General features: G+C 43.5%; 1 protein-coding gene and 1 long non-coding RNA gene across 4 annotated transcripts in view; one reads left to right on the top strand and one right to left on the bottom strand.

The window, feature by feature from the left end:
* The first annotated feature begins 1,164 nt into the window (after nucleotides 1–1,164).
* The window catches only part of RIPOR2 (RHO family interacting cell polarization regulator 2), a 243,604-nt gene continuing 222,309 nt past the window's right edge, over nucleotides 1,165–22,459 (top strand). The window contains exon 1 of one of the 2 annotated variants that reach the window (XM_030928121.1): nucleotides 1,165–1,598. In XM_030928121.1, the coding sequence (XP_030783981.1) occupies nucleotides 1,523–1,598 (76 nt within the window). In that variant the 5' untranslated portion in view covers nucleotides 1,165–1,522. The remainder of the gene's footprint in view (nucleotides 1,599–22,459) is intronic. The other variant, XM_030928118.1, reaches the window with a different exon arrangement.
* Nucleotides 14,258–22,459, bottom strand: LOC115896802. 2 transcript variants are annotated; one of them, XR_004056677.1, is made up of 4 exons: nucleotides 22,397–22,459; nucleotides 22,099–22,206; nucleotides 18,655–20,380; nucleotides 14,258–16,767 (listed from the first exon to the last, which is right to left on the bottom strand). It is a non-coding gene; the product is annotated as an uncharacterized LOC115896802 (long non-coding RNA). The 2 variants fall into 2 exon arrangements; XR_004056678.1 differs by lacking the exon at nucleotides 22,099–22,206.

Here is a 22,459-nt window from a genome sequence, read left to right as displayed (position 1 = left end):
AGCTTGGAACAAAGTAAGCAATCAACGTACTGAGCTTCCCCTGCCAGGGGCAGCTTTAGAACATCTCTGTAAGAGAGGCTTCAGCCACATATTTGGAAGAGGCTGTAGCTGTAATACCTATGTTGGTATTATAGCCAACATAATGTATTTAGTTAGAGTGTATTTTTACTTGGGGAATTTTGAGGAGGAGCTGATGGAGATTTGGGGGGTTGACTAAAACTGCCCCAAACCACCCCTTGAAGTACCACTTCCCCATGTAAACCCCTGTATGTTGCAGCTCAGAAAGAGAAATATACAGTTCTTGCCACCAAGAAGCTTACTCACTATTTGAATGTGGGCAATTTTTTTTTCTTTTCTCTTTTTTCTTTAGACAGGGTCTTTCTCTGTTGCTCAGGCTGGAAAGCTATAGTGCAATCATAGCTCACTGCAACCTGGAACTCTTCTCTCAGGCAATCTCAGCCTCTTGAGTAACTGGGACTACAGGCACACACCACCAATACCAACTAATCTTAAAATTTTTTGTAGAGATAGGGTCTTGCTGTGTTGCCCTGGCTTCAAGCGATCCTCCCACCTCAGCCTCCCAAAGCACTGGGATTACAGGTGTGAGCTACCTTGTCCAGCCTGGATGTGTGGTTTAAAAGAAACCAGAGAACAAACAAAAGGCCTAACAAATTTGGGCAGTGCAGACATGGGCCACCTGCAGGTGAGAGCAATAGGTGCCTGGAGTACAGCCCCATGTCTATGGCTTCAGGAAAGCCTCATGGAAAAAATGAGGCTTTGAAGTATGAATGAGTGGGTGAGGGGCAAGTGTGATCGTAGGTGGAGAAAAAGAATGGGTGAGAAAATTCAAATAGACATATTTGAAGACAGTTCAGGGCAGATTAACTGGTGAAAAGGAAGGTATGATGTCACTTATGTTGGTTATCACTGGATCATTCTTTCAGTCAACAAATATTTATTGCTCACCTACCAAGTGCCAGGTACTATATTAGATACTAGGGACCCAGCAGTAAATAAATCATGCGCCCTAAAAGGTAAGGAGTGTTGCTCTGATTCAGCTCCCGCAGCAAAGCTCTGCTCTTCATTTCTGCCTACAGAGAGGGATTCCCATTTCAGGCCATTCTTGCGTGCAGTCAGACACACCTGCCCTCCCCCTGCCATTGCACAGCTCCTCTGACGCGAGGGCAGACACAGGAGACTGGTGATCATCTCTGCTTGAATAAATTACCGCCCCATCATCTTCATGCATAAAACATGGCACAGGAGGCTAGGGCAGCCCAGCACAGCAGCTGCCTTCGGGCCAGTCGTGAGTTAAGGGAAGGAAAGGCAAGACAAGTTACAAGATAAAAGAAGTGAACGGAAGCCTCAAATACTTTTTTTTTTTTTTTTAAAGAAAAGAAAAAAAGGGGGGGTGTTATGTTTTCTTTTTCAATTTTATACGTCTGGACTTAACTTCCGTGATCGCTGCAAGACCCTTTTGTTCCCTTGCCATGAGCAGGTTTTAGGCCGCTCTCTTGGGACCATGGTGTTACCTTCGCGATTACACTGGATCAGAAACAGGCCATGGAGGGACAGAATCAGGAGGCGCCAGCTCAACCGTGAGTGTCCCGATGGGTTGTTACCTACTTCTCTGCCTTTGTTTTCCACACTTTCCCGCAACACACTCATTTCTTGCCCTCTGCAAATCTTCTCCAATCTTACCCCTTTCCTCCTCTCTTCCACCTTCCTGTGCTCCCTTTTCCAATGGACTTTGGTATTTTTTACCGACTCTCTCTCTTCCTATTTCCTTCCCAGCACTATCCTAATTAGAGGTAACTAGATACATTTTGTTTCAAGTGGTGAGCAAGACAGGGCCACAGGGCCTCTTTTCTTTATTTCTCCAACTAGATGGAAAATACAAATAAATATTTACATTGATCGAGGAGTCATGTGAATTGGAATTTTTGTTTATTACAGTAGGGAAAAAAATGGAACATCTGAATCAAACAGGTTATCAGCAGTGTAGCTAGATAAGGTGAAATTCAAGGATCAGTGAGTCATATTTCCTTTAAACGACCCAATTGTATGCTTCTTAAATTATCAAACTCACAACTGAGTAGACAGGAACTCTAACCAAAAGGGAGTTTTTAGCATTGGAGTAATCTGAGAATGAAAAAGCATTTCAAATGTATGCCAAAACCATTTCTCATGAACAAGTAACAAATTCGTGTGTGTCTGTTCTTAGAGATGTTTATTTATCTCAGATGTCAGCAAATTCAAATGGGTGGAGGGGCTGGGCTGCTGAGAAGACTGAGTGAAAGGTATCTGTTTTCAGGGGTAACGAATAGTTCACTTTCTTCCTGTCTCTGTTGTGAGAAAAATGATAGCGAAACCACGATGATAAATGACAACTGACATTTGGCCTCAGTATGAGGTAGCAATAGGGAGTGGTAGAGAGTACAGCAAGTGGGAAAATATGTGTCCCATCATAGTGGGACACCCACCATTCAATGCCATCAAATTGTTTCCATGGGGAATGGGGTACAGGTTGGTAGATTTTCCAATTTTTCAAAAAAAGTGGGCGGATGCGGTAACTCACGCCTGTAATCCCAGCACTTTGGGAGGCCAAGGCAGGCGGATCACGAGGTCAAGAGATTAAGACCATCCTAGCCAATATGGTGGAACCCTGTCTCCACTAAAAATACAAAAATTATCCAGGCATGGTGGTGGATGCCTGTAATCCCAGCTACTGGGGAGGCTGAGGCAGGAGAATCACTTGAACCTGGGAGGCAGAGGTTGCGGTGAGCCGAGATCGTGCCATTGCATTCCAGCCTGGGTAACAAGAGCGAAACTCTGTCTCAAAAAAAAAAAAAAAAAAAAAAAACCCAGCAAGAAATGCTAATTTCTATGTGAAAGCTCTCAAGTTTAAATGTTGGCAGTTTATTCTTTGAATGTTAAATATATAACACCAATGTTCTGAGGCAACGTGTGACAACTGTGGATCACCAGTAGCCAAGCCCTGGTTTATGTGCTAGGTGTTGTTCTCATTTGAAGTCCATCACACAGGCCAGGCGCGGTGACTCACGCCTGTAATTCCAGCACTTTGGGAGGCTGAGGGGGGCAGATGACCTGAGGTCAGGAGTTCAAACCCCATCTCTACTAAAAATACAAAAATTAGCTGGACGGGGTGGTGGATACCTGTAATCCCAACTACTCGAGAGGCTGAGGCTGGAGAATCGCTTGAACCCAAGAGGCAGAGATTACAGTGAGTGGAGATCGTGCCATTGTACTCCAGCCTGGGCGACAAGAGCGAAACTCCATCTGAAAAAAAAATAAAATAAAATAGAAATCCGTCACACAGTGTTCTTTATGCCTAGTTACACGTTGGCAACTCTTCCTTATGTGTTACAAGCCCCTAGTATAGACAGTTAAATTAAGATGAATGAGTGGCTTAGGAACATGTATCCAACATAGTCACAGTCTACTAGTTTCGGAGGCAAGCTGGGCTGGTTGGTTTCCAAATGACAATTCAAAGACAAGGAAATAATTTGCATCAAGCAAAATACTTCCTTTTTTTTGATATAATTGAAGAAGCCATCAGTTTTCTCTGGGCCTTTACTTTCTTGATCATGTTTCTTTTACTTGTGCATACCTTAAACTCCAGTTTTTGTGAAACTTCATTCTATATCTATAGGAAAATAGTTGTGATCCTACAGTTTTAATACAATACCTCCATTATGGAATCCATCACTGAGAAAAGTTGGATTATGGATCTACATGGTTTCACTAGTATGGATAGGAAGTTGGTCTATACTCTTAAAATAAGAATTGTGAGAAAAGCCTGCTTTACTACAGAAATTTCACTTAAATTTTGAGACTAACATCTGAATATTGTGCTGATTTCTGCATGGTTTTAACATGAAATGATATATTAATAGATGTTGAATGTAAGCTCAACATTAAGCAGGCTGGTCCTGAACCTCTTTGGCATAGTGTCTAAGGAGGGAATTCTGATATTCTTCCAGGATGGTCAAGAACCCTGCTGCATGAGAGTCAGTGTGAGTTAGAAATAGGAACAGGATCAAGTGACATTTTTGGAGGGTTGCGTTTTTAACTCACAAAAGACCTGTACCTGTTTGCAGGCAGCAAATTAAAGAAAGTGGAAAGGGAGAAAGAGTGAAGACACCTGCTAACTACAAAACCTAATTGTCATCTTTGCAATAGAACTTCAATTTTGAGCTACTGGAAAGCTTTAGGTGTTTTTGTTTGCTCATTTGTTTGTTTTTGTTTTACTTTTTATTATGAAAATTTTCAAACAGTAAGTAAAGTTGAGAAAATAGTATAATGAATCTTATGTATCTATCACCTAAATTTAACAATTATTAACATGTTGCCATATTTGCTTCATCTAATTTCCTGTTGAAACATTTAAAAATAAATTAGACATTATGACATCTCCACACTAAATATTTTAGTAAGAGCATCTCTAAAATATAAGGACATTTTTCTACATAACTGTGTAATAAAATTAACAATGATCCCCACATGTTATTTAATACCCAGACCATATTCAAATATCCCCAGGTAAGAACCAATCCTTAATATGCTCTGTATGCCTATAACCCTTAGCAAAATACCTGGCACCTCATCTACTCAATAACCGTCTGGGTTCCATCAAAATTAAACTCATATTAAAGCGATGGATCCCAAAGTCCATCTTCCCTAAGCCTTCCTCACTTCTTCCTTTCACCCCCAGAATCTGTAATTAAATATTTAGATTATTTTCTTTTCTAGTTCATAGCAAAGTAATAAAAAATAATAATAATAATCAAATCAAGGTATGAGAACAGTAATATGTTACCCGTCTTAGGGATATTTGAATTTTAAAAGAGACCAAAGGTCACTACAAAGACACACATGTGTGACACTGAGCAGACATTCGGGAGAAGGACCTATCTGGTGTCCTGTAAACCCTGTCAAACTGCTTACCTGTGACCTGCCCAGGTAAAGAGGAGTACAGACAGAGCAACAGCTCCATGGGTACCTGGGCCTTCTACATGATGACAGCAGGGTCAGGGCAGGGCATGGGAATGAGGGGCGGGCACAGATAACTGAGTGCCCTGAGAGCCTTTCTTTCCTTTAAAGTCTGCTACAGTTGGGGTGGGGGATTAAAGGAAAGAAACCCTAAAAAGTATATAAGCTTTGACAACTGGGAGATTTGGCTTCAAATCCTGTTTCTACAACTTCTTAGCTGTTGGCCTGTGGGCAATTTATTCCACCTCCCTGAGTGCCCACTTCCTCAACCTAAAAATGGTTATTACAATAATACCAACCTCCCAGTGTCATTGGGGGGGATTAAAAGACATAAAATATGTCAAGTGCCTAGCACAGTTCCTGGCAATGTAGCTATTGGGAGCTGAGGGCCTAAAAATAGTAATAGTGGCATTTGAGGCAGTATGAAGGGCTTACCATTGCCACCTGCACATTTTTTCACAAAATAATTGGAGAAATGTCATACTGGAGAAGGTATCCCCATCTTCCTCAGCCATGCACCCCACCCTCACATTCAGCTGGCTTGCACCACACCACACAGGAGGCAACACAGATACACTAGGGAAAAACCAATCTTGGCCCCTAGGGGTGTGACTCCTGTTCTTCTGGGAAAATGGAGTGTTTGCCCCTACAGAGGATCTCCAGGCTGTTTTCAGTACAAGTAAATGCAACCAGATGACAGAGCCCATTTGGAACTTATTGTTTTACCTCTTTAAAAAGTTGAACTCTGGCCTGGTGTGGTGGCTTACACCTGTAATCCCAATGCTTTGGGAGGCTGAGGTGGGAGGATCACTTGAGGCCAGGAATTAGAGACCAGCCTGGCAACACAGCAAGATCCTGTCTCTATAAACAATTTTTTCTTTTTAAGTTAGTGGGCATGGTGGTGTGTGCCTATAATCCCAGCTACTCAGGAGGCTGAGGCAGGAGGATTGATTGAACTCAGGAGGTGGAGGTTACACTGAGCTATTATCATGCCTCTGCACTCCAGCCTAGGTGACACAGCAAATGCTGTCTCAAAAAAAAAAAACAAAACAAACAAACAAAAAAATCAACAGTTGAACTCTGTTAGGTAGAGCTTTGATGGAGGTGACCGCTGGTTAGCACTTTTTGTGGACTCCAATCAAAGGAATGGAAATGAGTTTTCTCTGTCCACTGAAAAGATAACAGTGACAAAGCTGATATGCACTTGAGATTAGGGAATCTGCTGTCTCAGAGATACCGCTGGCGACTTCCTCCCAGTGTCAATGTGACTTAATTGTCTTGTTCTGCTCCGCGGGCCGTTCTCCTAACTCAGTGTGATGGCATTCTTAATTGTGACTGAGCAAGGGGACCTGGTCAGGCAGCAGTCTGAATCCCACAGACCATGCCCTGGATTGTGGTTGGGGCTGTGGGACTTCGAAGGAGCGCTTTCCTGTCTGCCACCAACCTGGGTTGACAATTCTACACAGGGAGGTAAGAACTCAGCTGGCTATTCCTCACTGCATGTGCAGCTCTGGAAGGCATTCTGATTCATAGAAAGAGTCTTAGATTTTCTTCTAAATACCACTGTCTTCAGATGAGATCCTGAAGCCAAGATCTCAGGGAGACAGAGGGGCTTGGGATAGGAAGAATATGTGGGCACCTTTCCCAGAGTCCTCCATCTGCACAAGGCTACCCACTCTGCAGATGGCCCCTGCTTGCAGAGAGATCCAGCATCAATTTACAGAGTATCCCAGCTTCCTATCGGCTTTCTGTCCTGGCTTACCTGTTATCTGGCAAGGGTCAGGCCTTGACAACACTCATGTTTCTCCCCTGGTCTCCTCCCCTCTGGGATTTTGTACCGGCATGGGGAGGCACTATGGTTGCAGACTGAGCTTTTCAACGTGGATACAAACACCCAAGTGTCCCAGACCACAGCAGAAACCGTGTTGCTGCCTTTTCCAACCTGCTGATTTGGTCTCCTGCTGCTATTCTGACCATCAGAATTGCTACTGACTGACAAATCCCTTGTGCTGCGATTTTTAGGCTTCAGGCTGGGCTTCTCTGCTCTGAAGCGGAGAAGAATATACCAGGCAAATTCCTCTCTTGGTTTCTATTTCCTTTAAGCTACAAGCTTAAAGATTTGAGAGGAGGTCAGTGAGGGGCTTACCCCAAGTACAAAAAAGAAAGAAACCTTTTAGAACGTTCTGTATAATTCATAGGTCACATATTTTCCTGGGTTTCAGTCTAGACACCTGCTAAATTTATCCATTAAGAGCCTCATCCCAGACAACAGGCGGCTGGGCCCCACAAGGCCTGGGTTTCTCCCCAGTTCTGAATCTTGTTTACCAACAGCTCTGCCAATTACAGAGAATGCTACTGCATTTTGTTTTAGGGACCCTAGTGTTTATACTGGCATAAAAATTATTTATATACCTTCAAACGTGTTGTTACCTATTTTCTCATCATTCAGAAGAATACTTGCTTCTGTAGAAGGCGTACCCTCCTCCTTCCTGCCTGAATGATTAAATCCATGGGTACAATTGCCAAATGTCCAATTCCAGTTTATACTGTCAAGGAAGAAAAATGATGGGAAACTGGAGAATGGAAGGTACTTTGAATAATTCAAGGAGGTCCGTTGGTTCAGAAAGTGTTCTCTTTGTATGTACATGATCTGGACAGATATTTTAGCTGTCTCCAGCCAAGGATGGACAAAAGAGAGGGTGTGGAGGGAAAAGGAAAGGAGAGGAAGCAGCAGCAAATACAAAGACGCTAATAAACATAAAAAAGAAAATGAAACTAGCAGAGGGATTAGAGAACTCAGAACCTCGAAGGATTCTGAAGTCTGTAATTCTCAGGTTGTTTGTTTGATGAGGGATCTAAAGAGGCCAAAAGTTAATCACTAGAATGATAACTTGGTCTCTGGTTAGTAGCAGAAAATTACCAGAATAGCAAATTTTCTCAGAAGCATTAAGCTAGTGTATCAAGTTGGGGGTAAGGAGGATCTTAGGGAATGGAAAGCATCTTGAAATATGTTAGCCTAGATTCAACCCACTATGTGAGTACCAGTTTTTCCTCTGAAATAGCAAGATCCAAGAAATTGTTTCATTGTGTAAGAACATGTTAATTATATACACACACCTTACCCCCTCCTACCCTCCCTACACAGTTGTCAAAACTGTAAACTTGGGCAATAGCACTGAAACATATGTCTTGATTTTGTTTTCATCTGATACAAACCTAATATACCCATGTTGTATAAAAATCAAACAATATAGAAACATACAACAGAAAGTCATCTAGAATTCCCAGCCCTCACCCCATGCATCATAGCACTCCCATTTCTTTTGTAAAATATGCTAAATATATATACATATAACCTTTTTGTATAGTTTTTGTTTTAAAATGTTATCAATTCTCTATACATTCAAAAATAAAATTAAATAAACAAGTATGAGAAAAAATGCAAATTGAATGCAAACAGAAACCAATGAACTGTATTTCAAATGAATAGCACAACTACATGGAAGAAAATGAAAAGAATTAATCCAAGTAACATTTGAACACAATACTTTGGCTAAATATCCTCAGTCAAAAAGCAAAAAAAAAATAAAGTCATAAAAATAATCTTAAACTCTGTTTAGCAGATTTGTTTTTTGTAGACCACAGTTATAACAATTCTAAAACTATTTTGTGTATTACAGAACTAAGCAAACAAGTACCTACATGATGTGTTGGGAGCCAGAGTTCTCACTGTGGGAGAAGGCAGATACAAATATAAAATAAGTGAAGATGAAAAAGAATCCTATTTGTTGCCTTGGAATTAGAATAATCTAGATAGACAGATAGACACAGATATTTCCTAGCTCTGTCCACTAAAAGGATCTAGAAGGAGTAATACCCAATAGCAATGAGCGACCTAGTACCCAGATCTTGGTTTTTGAATATAAGTCACACCAAAAGGAATGAGGGCCCATTGGAAAAATTCTGATCCCAAGGCTGCAGCAGTTAAATTACAAGATTAGGCTGAAACACCTTGTACCAGAAAATAAAGAAGTGCTCAAAAAAAAAAAAAAAAAAAAGGGGAAATCTGTCAAAAGGATTGGGGAGCTGCCTTGGAGGGGCTTCTACTGGCAAAACTGGGACAATGTGAGCATCAAATAAACAATGATGTTAATAGATTATAGCCCATTAAGTTAAATATCCATTTTTAAACATTAAAAATAAGAGCTAAAACCTAAAACTTTTTTTTTTTTGAGATGGGGTCTCATTATGTCACCCAGGCATGTGGCGCCATCACGGTTCACTGGAGCCTCACTGCAGCCTCAGACCTCTGGGCTCAAGCCATCTTCCCACCTCAGCCTCCCAAGTAGCTGGGACCACAGGAATGTGCCACCATGCCCAGCTAATTTTTTGTAGAGACAGGGTCTTGCTCTGTTGCCCAGGCAGGTCTTGAACTTGTGGGCTCAAGCAATTTTCCCATCTTGGCCTCCCAAAGTGCTGAGCTAAATATATTTTTAAATGGGATCAGAATAATACCACGTTCTACAACTTACTGTTTCATTTCACAACATAACTTGGGTACCTTTTTATGTCAATAGAAATAAATTTCTTCAGACAGGATGCATATACCCAAATCCAAATGAAAGCTTGTAGAGTTTGAGACACTTTAAGTGCATCTAATGTGATTCACTTAAATATTAAAAAATGATTATAATTGTAAAGTGGATTGTATTGGTTGGGAATTGAACCATCCATGTACTTACTTATGGAGGCTGGACATCTGTGACTCTCCAGTCATGCTGTGCTGCTCTTTCTGTTTCTAGTTGGAAACTGGGCTATTTTAAAGGTCAGGGTAATCAGGAGAAGGTATGCATATCTATCTTCAAAAACCTATGCCTCACACAGTCTTTGAAGGGGAGATCTTTTCATCCTCCACCAAACAGAGGGTGATTTGGAAACAAGACCATTTCCAATCCCATCAAGGGTTGGCTCTAGGGGTGCCTGGTTTCTGAGACATCAGAGAAGTTCTTGTGCTTGGGAGCAGGTGGCTTAGTTCTTACCTCCATTACAGGGTGGGATGGAAAGAGGCAGGCAAAGCCTGAGCCAGCAGCAAGAACCAGGCAATATAAAGAAAAACGGAGACTGAGATACTTGCTAACACTTTGAATTGCTGCTGCCCAAAGCTTGTTCCCTGAGGTTTGTTACAAATTGAGTGAAATTAATCCAATCCTTCCATTTTCAAGCAAGTAAAAAAAAACGCCATAAAGGATTCGCTTGCTGATACTGCATCAAAGGGAGGACAGTAAATTCATGTAAGTGAGTCAGCAAAGAACCCCAAGAGCTCTTCCCCTCTGTACCAAGGGGAAACTTTACTCCTATTAGGATGGTTTGAAGGGGAGAGGGAGAGTACTCTTGAACGCATGAGAGAGTATGAAAGCAAGTGTATGGGTCTACAAGCAACCCTCTAAATGGCATAGGTGGTGAAGAAAATGCATTAGATGTATTTTTAAATGTTTTCTAACATTTTATTATTAATACATTTCACATATAGAAAAGTTGAAATAATTATACAGTGAATATCCATGTAACTACCACCTATATCACATACCTAACTATATATCTCTCTATAAATCCTTTAATCAATCTTATTTTTAATGCTGTCTAAATAAATTATAGGCATCTGTATACTTTATTCTAAACACTCCAACATATATATCAATCTTTGTTAATAGTTTAAAAAAATTTAGTCATGTTTATTGAGGTATAATTACATAGAGTACAGCATACTTTTTAAGTGTGCAGTCCTATGGGTCTTGACAAACACTTAAAGTCGTGTAACCACTACAACAATGAAGATATAGAAGAGTTCCATCACTCCAGACATTCCTTCATGCCCATTTGGAGTCAATCCCTTTCCCCAGCCCTTGTCAACCAGTGATCTGTTTTCTGTCCTTATCATTTTGGCTTGTCCAGAATGTCTCATAAGCTGGGTACAGTGGCACATGCCTAAAGTCCCAGGTACTCGGGAGGATGGCTTGAGCCCAGGAGTTCTGGGGTATAGTGTGCTCTACTGACTGGGTGTCTGCACTAAGTTTAATATCAGTATGGTGACCTCTTGGGAGTGAGGGACCACCAGGTTGCCTAAAGAGGGGTGAAACGGCCCAGGTCGAAAACAGAGCAGGTAAAAACTCCTATGTTGATCAGTAGTGGGATCCTGCTTGTGAATAGCCACTGCACTCCAGCTTAGGCAAGTGCAATAGCAAGACCCCGGCGCCGGACGCAGTGGCTCACGTCTGTAATCCCAACACTTTGGGAGGCCAAGGCGGGTGGATCGCCTGAGGTCAGGGGTTCATGACCAGCCTGACCAACATGGAGAAACCCTGCCTCTACTAAAATACAGAATTAGCTGGGCATTGTGGTATATGCCTGTAATCCCAGCTACTTAGGAGGCTGACGCATGAGAATCGCTTGAACCCAAGAGGCAGAGGTTGCAGTGAGCTGAGATCACGCCAATGCACTCCAGCCTGGGCAACAAGAGTGAAACTCCATCTCAAAAAAAGAAAGAAAGAACGAAAGAAAGAAAACCAACAAGACCCCATCAAAAAAAAAAAAAAACCAGAATATCTCATTAACGGAATCATACAGTATGCAGCCTTTTGAGTCTTGCCTCTTGCACTTAACATGATACATCTGAGATTCATCAACCATGCTGCATGCACATTTGTTCCTCTTCGTTGCTGAGTAGTATCCCATTATTGGATGTATTCTTATACAGTATAGTTATTTGCAAGTGGTAAGATCTCTAATCACCAAAAAGCATGAGTAAACATGGTCATCAGAGGGGACAACCCCCGAGTTCTGGGGCACCCCAATTCTATCTATAGCTCTGGTCCTCTCTCAGGGGAAGCTCTGAGCAAACGAGGGACTCTGAACCCTCTGAGTCCCACTTCATCTCATCTGTACCCTGGGAATATCATCAGTGGCAACTACGCAGGGATAGTTTATTTAATAAGCAGTAAATGATCATGATTCACAATGTATTAGGCCAGTCATCAACCCTACTTTTTCTTTGACATTGTATATGATTATACAACCTGTACACAAAAACAGAGATCTTTTCCCCCCATTTAAGAGCTGAGCCAGGATGACACAGACAAGCAGAGGCAGGAGGATACAGAAGAACAAGGATAGGAAAAAGGGGAGAGACACTATAGCAGAGGCTGTAATGGTTCTGTCAAGCTAAGACCCAGTTGTGGAGGAACCAGGAGTCCCACAAAGTTTGAAGAGCTTTCTGGCTGTCTGGTTCTCCCACTCCATTTTCTTTCCCTACCTTGAGTTAAAAGTCTGTATTTTCAATCTAAGACAATAATATCCTGCACACAGAAGGAAAAGAATTAAAGAATATCTTGATCTCTTAAGAAAAGCATATAGTTTGACTTCATGTTTTTAACCCAGCTTTTAACTGAGTAACCCAGACATCGTTATAATTCCCTCAAAGGACCAAAAAAAAAAAAAAAAAAAAAATCAATTTTCTTCTATTTCCCCACAACAGTTAAAAAATGAAGATGTCTGGATTTTTTTTTTTTTTTTTTTTTTTAAGATGAGAAGCATAATCTTCAGGGTAAGGTTATATATATTTTTTTCCTTTGCTCTCACTCCCAATGCTGTCTCTATTTCTGTCATCTGAGAAGGTGATGTGGGGCACGGAGGGTCCCAGCTCAGGGTATGGGACTTGCTGCCTGGTCTTGCCCCTGCTCATCTGTGAGGCATCACTCAGACCACTCACTGTCTCAGTACAGTCAATACATGAACATTCCTTTGTGTCCAGGCCACAGTTCGTTCTTGGTTTCCTATCCACCCCTTTTCTCATTACTTTTTTTTAGACAGAGTCTTGCTCTGTCACCAGGCTGGAGTACAGTGGCATGATCTCCGCTCACTGCAACCTCCACCTCCCGAGTTCAAGCCATTCTCTTGCCTCAGCCTCCCAAGTACTTGGGACCACAGGCTGCGTGCCACCATGCCCAGCTAATTTTTTGTATTTTTAGTAGAGACGGGGTTTCACCATGGTGACCAGGATGTTCTTGATCTCTTGACTTCAACATCTGCCTGCCTCAGCCTCCCAAAGTGCTAGGATTACAAGCGTGAGTCACTGCACCTGGCCCTCATTTCTTTGTGGGCAATCTCTCCTAACACTCTGCTGCCTCCTGTTGTACTGATCAATGGTGTCTTCTCTCAGTCTTAAAAGCACAATTCTCAGGGCCTTTCCTTACCTTATCCTACATCAAATCAGATCCACTCTTCCCCATACTTTCCCACCCTAGTGTGGACTGCATGAAGGGCCCAATGTCAACCTGATAAAATTGATTAAAACTTCACATGCTTAAGGGCGGAAGTGATTTCACATATTATCTCATTGGAGACCCACAACTACCCTGTAGAGCTAGAAGAATTTGTACCATCTCTGCCCCCCCCCATTTTTTTTCTTGTATGGAAACTGAAGCTCAGAGAAAAAGGAGCAATAAATCTGTCATTTATTGGGGGCTATATTAGTATTGTGTCCAGAATTGGTGGGTTCTCGGTCTCACTGACTTCAAGAATGAAGCCACGGACCCTCGCAGTGTTACAGTTCTTAAAGACAGTGTGCCTGGAGTTTGTTCCTTCCGACATTCAGATGTGTCTGGAGCTTTTTCCTGTTGGGGGGGTTCATAGTCTCGCCCTCAAGAGTGAAGCTACAGACTTTCGTGGCGAGTGTTACAGCTCTTAAAGGCAGTGCGTCTAGGAATTGTTTATTCCTCCCGGTGCGTTTGTGGTCTCGCTGGTTTCACGGAGTGAAGCTGTAGACCTTCGTGGTGAGTGTTACAGCTGACAAAAGCAGCATGAACCCAAAAAACTAGCAGCAGTAATATTTATTGCAAAAAGTGAAATAATAAAGACTCCAAAGTGTAGAACCGGACTGGAGCGGGTTGCCGCTGGCTGGTCCCGGCAGCCTGCTTTTATTCCCTTATCTGGCCCCATCCACATCCTGCTGATTGGTCCATTTACAATCCTTGAGCTAGACAGAGTCACAGAGTGCTAGTTAGCTAGATACAGAGTACCAATTGGTGTATTCACAAATCTTGAGCTAGACACAGAGTACTGATTGGTGTATTTACAAACCCTGAGCTAGACACAGAGTGCTGATTGGTGCATATATGATCCTCCGCTAGATATAAAAGTTCAAGTCCCCATCCAGTTCAGGAGCCCAGCTGGCTTCACCCAGTGGATTCTGCATCAGGGCTGCAGGTGGAGCTGCCTGCCAGTCCGGAGCCCTGCCTGCACTCCTCAGCCCTTGGGCTGTCAAGTGGGACCGGGCACCACGGAGCAGGGGGCGGCGCCCGTAAGGGAGGCTCAGGCCGCGTGGGAGCCCACCGCAGGGGGAGGAGCTCAGACATGGCGGGCTGTAGGTCCCGAGCCCTGCCCCACCTGGAGGCAGCTAAGACCCAGCCAGAATTTGAGTGCGAAGCCGGCGAGCTGGCACTGCTGGGGGACCCGGCGCAACCTCCGCAACTGCTGGCCCCAGTGCTAAGCCCCACACTGCCCTGGGCCGGCGGTGCCGGCTGGCCGCTCAGTGTGTGGGGCCCGCGGAGCTCGCGCCAGCGCCCACCGGAACTCATACCGTCCGGCGAGCGCAGCCGCGGTTCCCACCCGCGCCTCTCCCTCCATACCTCCCCGCAAGCAGAGGGAGGAGGCTCCCGTCTCAGCCATCCTAGAGAGGGGCTCCCACGGTGCCATGGCGGGCTGAAGGGCTCAAGTGCTGCCAGAGTGGACGCCGAGGGCAGAGGCCGAGGAGGCACTGAGAGTGAGGGCTGCTAGCACATTGTCACCTCTCAGTTATCAGGCATTGTGCCAGCTCCCCTATTGGGCATTATCTCAATCCTCAGTCCAACTCTATAAGGTTGGTAATTGTATCCATTTTGCAAGTGAGGAAGTTGAGGCTCAGAGAAGTTAAAGGACTTATTAAAAATCACAGGCCACAGTGTGGCAGAACAGAACCAACATTCAGACACTTGTGTACAAGTCCAGACTGGGTTTTCACTGCTGGAACTAGGACTCAAGCTCAAATCAATCAACTTCTAATTTTATGGTTCTTCCAGTGGCCACGCTGTCTAACCAGAAAGTGCACCCTACAGTCTCTCCCCACATCTCAAAACATGGGCCCGGTTGAAATGCACACAGCTCTGGGAGTCTGCTAGAGGCAGAACAAGGGCTGGCGACGTCTGAGGGCAGCTAAGGAGATATTTGGAAATCTATTGGAAACTGCATCTTCCTGTGCTGTGCTGAATGTCCAGGTATTACCGAATATTCAAATCTCTACAGAATGCCTACCTTGAGTCCCTGCATTCTTTTTTATGCAGGACGAGGGTGGTAGGGGCCACTCAGAAAGAAATCTGAACACGCAGAACCCTTGGACTTAGAGCTGGTGGGGGTCGTAGGCACCCAGCCCACTTCCAGCGGACGGTGCCCACTACCCTTTCTTTTCAGAACCCAGCCAAGAAGGATGGCTCAGCGGCCCGACTGGAGCACCTCTGCCCTCCTCGGCTGCTGGGTGTGTCTCCAGGGATTCCTGTCCACGGAACTTGCCTCTTCCCTCTTGTTCAGTCGGTTTCCCAACCTGGGGGTGTCTGCGGATCACGGTATTTGAGAGGCTGGGCTGAGGTGGAGAAGAGGGTGGGGCAGGAGCACCTAAGTCGCTCAAGGATTTGGTGACTCATACCCAGGGAGGGGGGCCCTCTTTCTCCCCAGCATTTGGGGTGTTCCCGAATGTTCCCGCCCAAGGCTGTTACCACGCTTAGCGGAGGATGCCCCTGTCATCCCCCAAGGTGACTGCTCAGAGTGTGCCAGCTACAGCATGGCCACCACGAGGCCGGTTATGTATTTATTTCCTGGCAGAAGTGAACCCCAAACGCTTTTCCTTCTCTGCTGTGCGTGCAAGAAACAGAAACAGCTGCACAGCATGTCTATATTTAGACCCTGGGCCCTGACCCTCCCACAGAGGTCAGCTTGTAGACTTTTCTTTCGGAGCCTGGGGATGGGTTTGTACTTCATCTTCGAGCGCCTCCCCCTGGGAACCCGCAGAGGGGTGGGTGGCTCTGCAGTCCTGTGTGCTAAGTGCTTTTCTTCGCTTCTCGGTGCTTGGGCCGTCTTGTAAGCAAAAGTAGGTGAATTGAATCCACCCCTACGCGATTGTCGTTTGCATTAAGATAATGCACGTGGAAATATTTTGTGAGCTATGCAGTATCACCCAAATTATTTTTTATTATTATTTTAAAAATAGAATGCATCAGCAAGTTCTTTATGAGCTTACTTTTTTGTTTTAACATTTGGAAATTGGAACAGCTACTTATAGGAGACTTGCAGATCCCAGAATGTGCCGTTTACCTCAGTGGTTTCTTTTGCACTTGCTGTGTCAGGAGTTTTGAGGCCGGTGATGTCAGCAAATCAGCAAACAGACTCACACCTGAGCAGCCCGGGAGTGGTCTAGGGCCTGTGGAGCAAGCCAGAGTGGCCTCTTCTCAGCCTCCTCTCCACTGGAGAGCACTTGAGTTATTATTTGTTTCCTCCAGATCTCAGCCTCTTATCTCCTGCCAACTTCCTTTCAGAGGCATTCGTGCTGTATGCCCCAAGATTTTCCTGTTTACCTTCTTTAAAGTTGGCATGGTCTTGAATTTTAGACCACCGTAATCTCCCTTTGACAGTGAATGTTCACAAATTCAAAGAAATTGCAGGATTCATATTCTGAAATTAATATAAATGATTTATTTATGAGTACACATAAAACTCCTTTCTCTTAAAATATACAGAAAAAGAAAAATGTACAGCTGCTCAGGGTAACAAAGTATTGCCTTCTAGAAATTCTCAGGCTTCTTGTCTTTAAGGATAAACATGAAGCATTTCTAGTTAGTGTCTCCGTTGTTTGCATATTGAGCTTCCAAAATGCTTTAGAAGGTTCATCTTTTCAATCCGCCCTTCATAGTCCTTTATTTTTCATTTGCTAAGCAGAGGTAAACTTGAAACCATCTCTATGTGACTTATCATAAATCCCAGTTAGTGAGACCTCAAATAATGAACTTGACTCTCATTTATACACGTGACAAAATGTATACCTAAATAAATATCTAATAAAAGCTCCCTAATAGCAAAATACCATGAAGAGAAGCAATTTTCCTCTCTTTTTCACACGATGGCTCTAATTAATCATACAGTACAGAAAAATAAGAAACCTTTTATGTAGCTTTTAGTGGTTTTGTTCATTCTTTAGTTTCCATCTGTGAGTAGCATTCATTTATAAACCTGTCTTGCTGAGCACAATGCTTTTAAAAATGACTTGCTTGTGACTCAAAAACAAAAAACCCAACAATCTTTGTAACTTTTAATCTCATGCAATTTCTTCAGTTTCTTTTGTTGGTGAATACACGTACAATTTGGTTTTGAAATACCATGTATCAAAGCACAAACAAATCATCCCTTGGAGTCGTGAAGAAGCTCATCCATGTATCACAGTGTTCTGGTCAAGCCCATATTTCAGTGTCTCCTACAGCTCTGATTCTTGACCTCTAAGAAAACCCACACTCTCACTCTTCATGAACAGTTGCTCACTAGAGGACTAAGTGAAGGGAAAGATTGCTCCTTAAAGTGAAAAAACAATGTTTTCCAAAGCCGTGTTGAATACGCATATTCATCATATCACAGGAAGTTTTTCTTTTAAACCTAATGTGCATTTTCTTTAATTTGTATGGTTTTCTCAAGTTCAACATTCAGTTTTCGTTTTAATCAGTTATATTCTAAAAACAATGAAATTTTTTTCTCCTTAGAAATTCAGTTTAAATTAAAAAGAACTTTTGTTTTTCCCTTTCTTTTAAGGCACAAATAGTGCTGGGAGGGGGCGAGGGTAAACTTCTTTATCTGTCCCTGTCATTTTTTTTTTTTAAAGGTTCTGTTGCTTATATACTTCTAACCCTAAAAAAGCCTTGTCATGCACCCAGTCTTCCCCTAGCTCTGGGCTTCCAGAGCACTGTTATTCAACAGAGAGTTTCTATGAAAATCCAAAGTACTATCTCCAAATAGCAGAAACCTTAACACCACAGGCTCTTATTGGAATTTGTCTGGAAGAATCCTAAAGCTAAATAAATAGAAGCTTCTAAATTACCTTTTTCCCCCCTTGACTAGATCAAATTCTTAGAACTCCTGCCACCCACATGTACACCAGGACCTGTGGGTGGGAGCGAGCGTGAGGCAGAGAGGGCTTCCTGTTACCATTAAATGAATAAAGAGACCTCTACATATCAACTGTGGCCTCTCTTTTTTCTTGACTTTTTCCGTCCATTTAGTGTGAATATTTGAAGGTTAAACTGAGCATGGCCCCACACGTCTGATTGCTCACCCATCGACATACAACCTGAAGTCACAAATTTGGCTTCAGAGAATATTGTGGAGCTGAAAGGATGGCAACTTCAATTTTCAATAAATAACTAGAAAGAGAGAAAATAGCTTTCCAAGTCATCAAAGAAAACCCATGGTGAGAAGGATATCAATGGATTAAAACAGGCATAAAGAGGAAACTGAAGGCAAAGTATTGACAAAATCTAGAAATGATTATCAGCTTCAGCTAAGTCCCATACTCACCTGCTCCGTGGACAGAGTAGGGAAGCAGCAGTTACAAGTTATGAGAAACAGCGCTGCAGTGTTGTCGGGGGGCAAGGTGAGGGTTTTTCTTCCTCTTTGAGGGTCAGTTGTCAGTCTGGGGCCACACTGCTTCCAAAAGGACACAGAACTGTAAACCTTTAACAATGGTTTAAAAATCTGACTGCTCCTGCTCTGTTGCCTGCCACAGCTGCCTGAGCCCGAGTGGTTCACTGCACTATGAAGACAGACTCCAGATGCTTAGAACTAGGCCTCCAATCCCAGATGCCAGGTCCAGCAAAGGCTCCATGGTTCTGGCCTATGGTGGAGGCCTGGACACCTCCTGCATCCTCGTGTGGATGAAGGAACAAGGCTATGACATCATTGCCTACCTGGCCAACACTGGCCAGAAGGAAGACTTCGAGGAAGCCAGGAAGGCGGCACTGAAACTTGTGGCCAAAATGGTGTTCATTGAGGATGTCATCAGGGAGTTTGTGGAGGAGTTCATCTGGCCGGCCATCCAGTCCAGCACACCGTGTGAGGACCGCTACCTCCTGGGCACCTCTCTCGCCAGGTCCTGCTTTGCCAGCAAACAAGTGGAAATCGTCCAGCAGGAGAGAGTGCCCACGGCACCACGGGTAAGGGGAACGATTAGGTCCAATTTGAGCTCACCTGGTACTCGCTGGCCCCCTCCAGATAAAAGTCATTGCACCCTGGAGGATGCCCGAGTTCTATAACCAGTTCAAGGGCAGTAATGAGCTGATGGAATACGCAAAGCAACACGGGATTCCCATTCCCGTCACTCCCAAGAATCCGTGGAGCATGGACAAGAACCTCATGCACATCAGCTAGGAGGCTGGAATCCTGGAGAACCCCAAGAACCAAGTGCCTCCAGGTCTCTACACAAAGACCCAGGAACCGGCCAAAGCCCTCAACACCCCTGACATCCTCGAGAACGAATTTTAAAAAGGGTCCCTGTGAAGGTGACCAACGTCAAGGATGGTTCCACCCACCAGACCTCCTTGGAGTTCTTCATGTACCTGAACGAAGTCGCGGGCAAGCACGGTGTGGGAAGTACTGACATCATGGAGAACCGCTTCACTGGAAGTCCCGAGGTATCTATGAGACCCCAGCAGGCACCATCCTTTACCACACTCATTTAGACAGCGAGGCCTTCACCATGGACCAGGCGGGAGGTGCGCAAAATCAAACAAGGCCTGGGCTTGAAATTTGCTGAGCTTGAAATTTGCCGGTTTCCAGCACAGCCCTGAGTGTGAATTTGTCCGCCACTGCATCGCCAAGTCCTAGGACAGAGTGGAAGGGAAAGCACAGGTATCCGTCCTCAAGGGCCAGGTGTACATCCTTAGCCGGGAGTCCCCACTGTCTCCCTACAACGAGGAGCTGGTGAGCATGAACGTGCAGGGTGATTATGAGCCAATTGATGCCACCGGGTTCATCAACATCAATTCCCTCAGGCTGAAGGAGTATCATTGCCTCCAGAGCAAGGTCACTGCCAAATAGACCCCTGTACAATGAGGAGTTGGGGCCTCCTCACTTTGCAGATACCCCAAGTACAGGCGCTAACTGTTGTGATAATTTGTAATTGTGACTTCTTCTTCCCGGCTGGCAGCGTAATGGGGCTACCAGGCCCCAGCTTTGTTCCCTAGTCCCCTGAAGCCTGCAAACATCGTCATTGAAGGAAAGGGTGGGGGGCAGCTGCGGTGGGTAGCTATAAAATGACAATTAAAAGATACACTATTAAAAAAATTGCTCTGAAAATGAGTCTACTGGGCAGTGACATTCACATTTCTGAAATTAATGCATACTCTATTTGCATTTTCTCTTTTTCCTGTCGTCACCTTTCTTTGTCAATTAGTAAATAAATCCCTAAAGCTTATAAATATTATTTTGGGCTAGCCATGGTTGCACCATCATGCCTGTAATCCCAAAACTTTGGGAGGTAGTGGGGAGAGGACTGCTTGAGCCCATGAGTTCAAGTCCAGCCTGGACAACACAGTGGGACTCTATCTCTACAAAAAAATCAAAAACTTAGCTGGGTGTGGTGGCACACACCTGTAGTCTAGCTACTCAGGAGGCTGAGGTGGGAGGATGGTTTAAGCCCAGGAGTTTGAGGCTGCAGTGAGCTGTGAACACATCCCACTCCAGCCTGGGTGACAGAACAAGGCCCTGTCTAAAAAAAAAAAAAAAAAAAGAAAAGAAAAGAAGGTACCACATTAGTTATATGTGTTATGTTAAAAAGAAATATTTGTCCTTATGAATTAATGATTAAGCAAACTGTATATCATACAATGAGATATGACTCAGCAATAAAAACAAATGAACTGATGCATGCAATCACATGGATTATTCTCAATGCATTATCCTAAGTGAAAGAAGCCAGACTCAAAAGGCTACATACTGTATGATACCACTCATAAGACAGTCTGGAAAAGACAAAACTATTAGGACAGAAAGCAAATCATTGGTTGCCAAGGGCTGACTACTGAAGCATAAGGAAACTTTTTTCATATGATGTAACTCTTCTGTATCTTGATTGTGGTGGTGGTTACACTACTGTATACATTTGTTACAACTTGTAGAACTATGCACTAAAAAGGGTTAATTTTACTCCATGAAATTATACCTAAAAACAAGTGTATCTAATTCCATCAAATTGATAGGTTCATTTCTACGTAGTTACAGACCTTTTTTTTTTAAGTTTAATATTTATCTTTCCCCTGGCACCAACTTTCTCTTGGTATAAACCAATTACTTGATCTGAAGCATTAAGGAATTTAGGATTGTTTCATGTAATAGGGTAGATTTCAATCTGGTCTCTCACTGACTCAGACTATAGACAAACTCCTCAGCTAAATGTTGGGACCCTCCACAGTCTTGCCACGTTTGCCACAACTTTAATTTCCTTTTTTTAAAAATTTTTTAAAATTTTTTTAATTCTATAGTTTTCTTGGGAACAGGCGGGATTTGGTTACGTAAGTAAGTTCTTTAGTGGTGATTTGTGAGATTTTGACTCATCAATCGAGGAGTATACACTGAACCCAATTTGTAGTCTTTTATCCCTCAACCCCTTCCCACCCTTTCCCTCTGAGTCCCCAAAGTTCTTTGTGTCTTTCTTATGCCTTTGCATCTTCATAGCTTAGCTGCCACTTATGAGTGAGAACATACAATGTTTGGTTTTCCATTCCTGAGTTACTTCACTTAGAATGATAGTCTCCAATCTCCCCCAGGTCCCTGTGAATGCCATTAAGTCATTCCTTTCTATAGCTGAGTAGTAGTCATCATGTATGTATACCACAATTTCTTTATCCACTCATTGATCGATGGGCATTTGGGTGCCACAGCCTTAATTTCTATAGTCCCCTTGCATGATCCTTCTTCTTAAACAGAGCTGGTCTCCTCACTGCCTCTAGCACTCAAAGCTCATACCTTTTTTCATGTAGTCACCCTGTCCAGAAATGCATTCCTCTCCCTTTCTTCTTCCTCCTCCTCATCTCACTTCTATCATCAATAAATACTCATGAAATGAGCACTGTCCTATATGCAAAGGAAACAAAGATTAAACTAGCTGGACACAGTGGCTCCCACCTGTAATCCCAGTACTTTGGGAGGCCAAGGCGGGTGGATCACCTGAGGTCAGGAATTCGAGACCAGCCCGGCCAACATAATGGAATCCCATCTCTACTAAAAATACAAAAAAAAAGTAGCCAGGCATGGTAGTGGGCACCTGTAATCCCAACTACTTGGGAGGCTGAGGCAGGAGAATCGCTTGAACCCAGGAGGTTCTGTG

The sequence above is a fragment of the Rhinopithecus roxellana genome, chromosome 4, assembly GCF_007565055.1.
Source record: "Rhinopithecus roxellana isolate Shanxi Qingling chromosome 4, ASM756505v1, whole genome shotgun sequence".
NCBI lineage: Eukaryota > Metazoa > Chordata > Mammalia > Primates > Cercopithecidae > Rhinopithecus > Rhinopithecus roxellana.
Note: the sequence above shows the minus strand (reverse complement) of the source record. Positions and strands in the feature narration are given on the sequence as shown.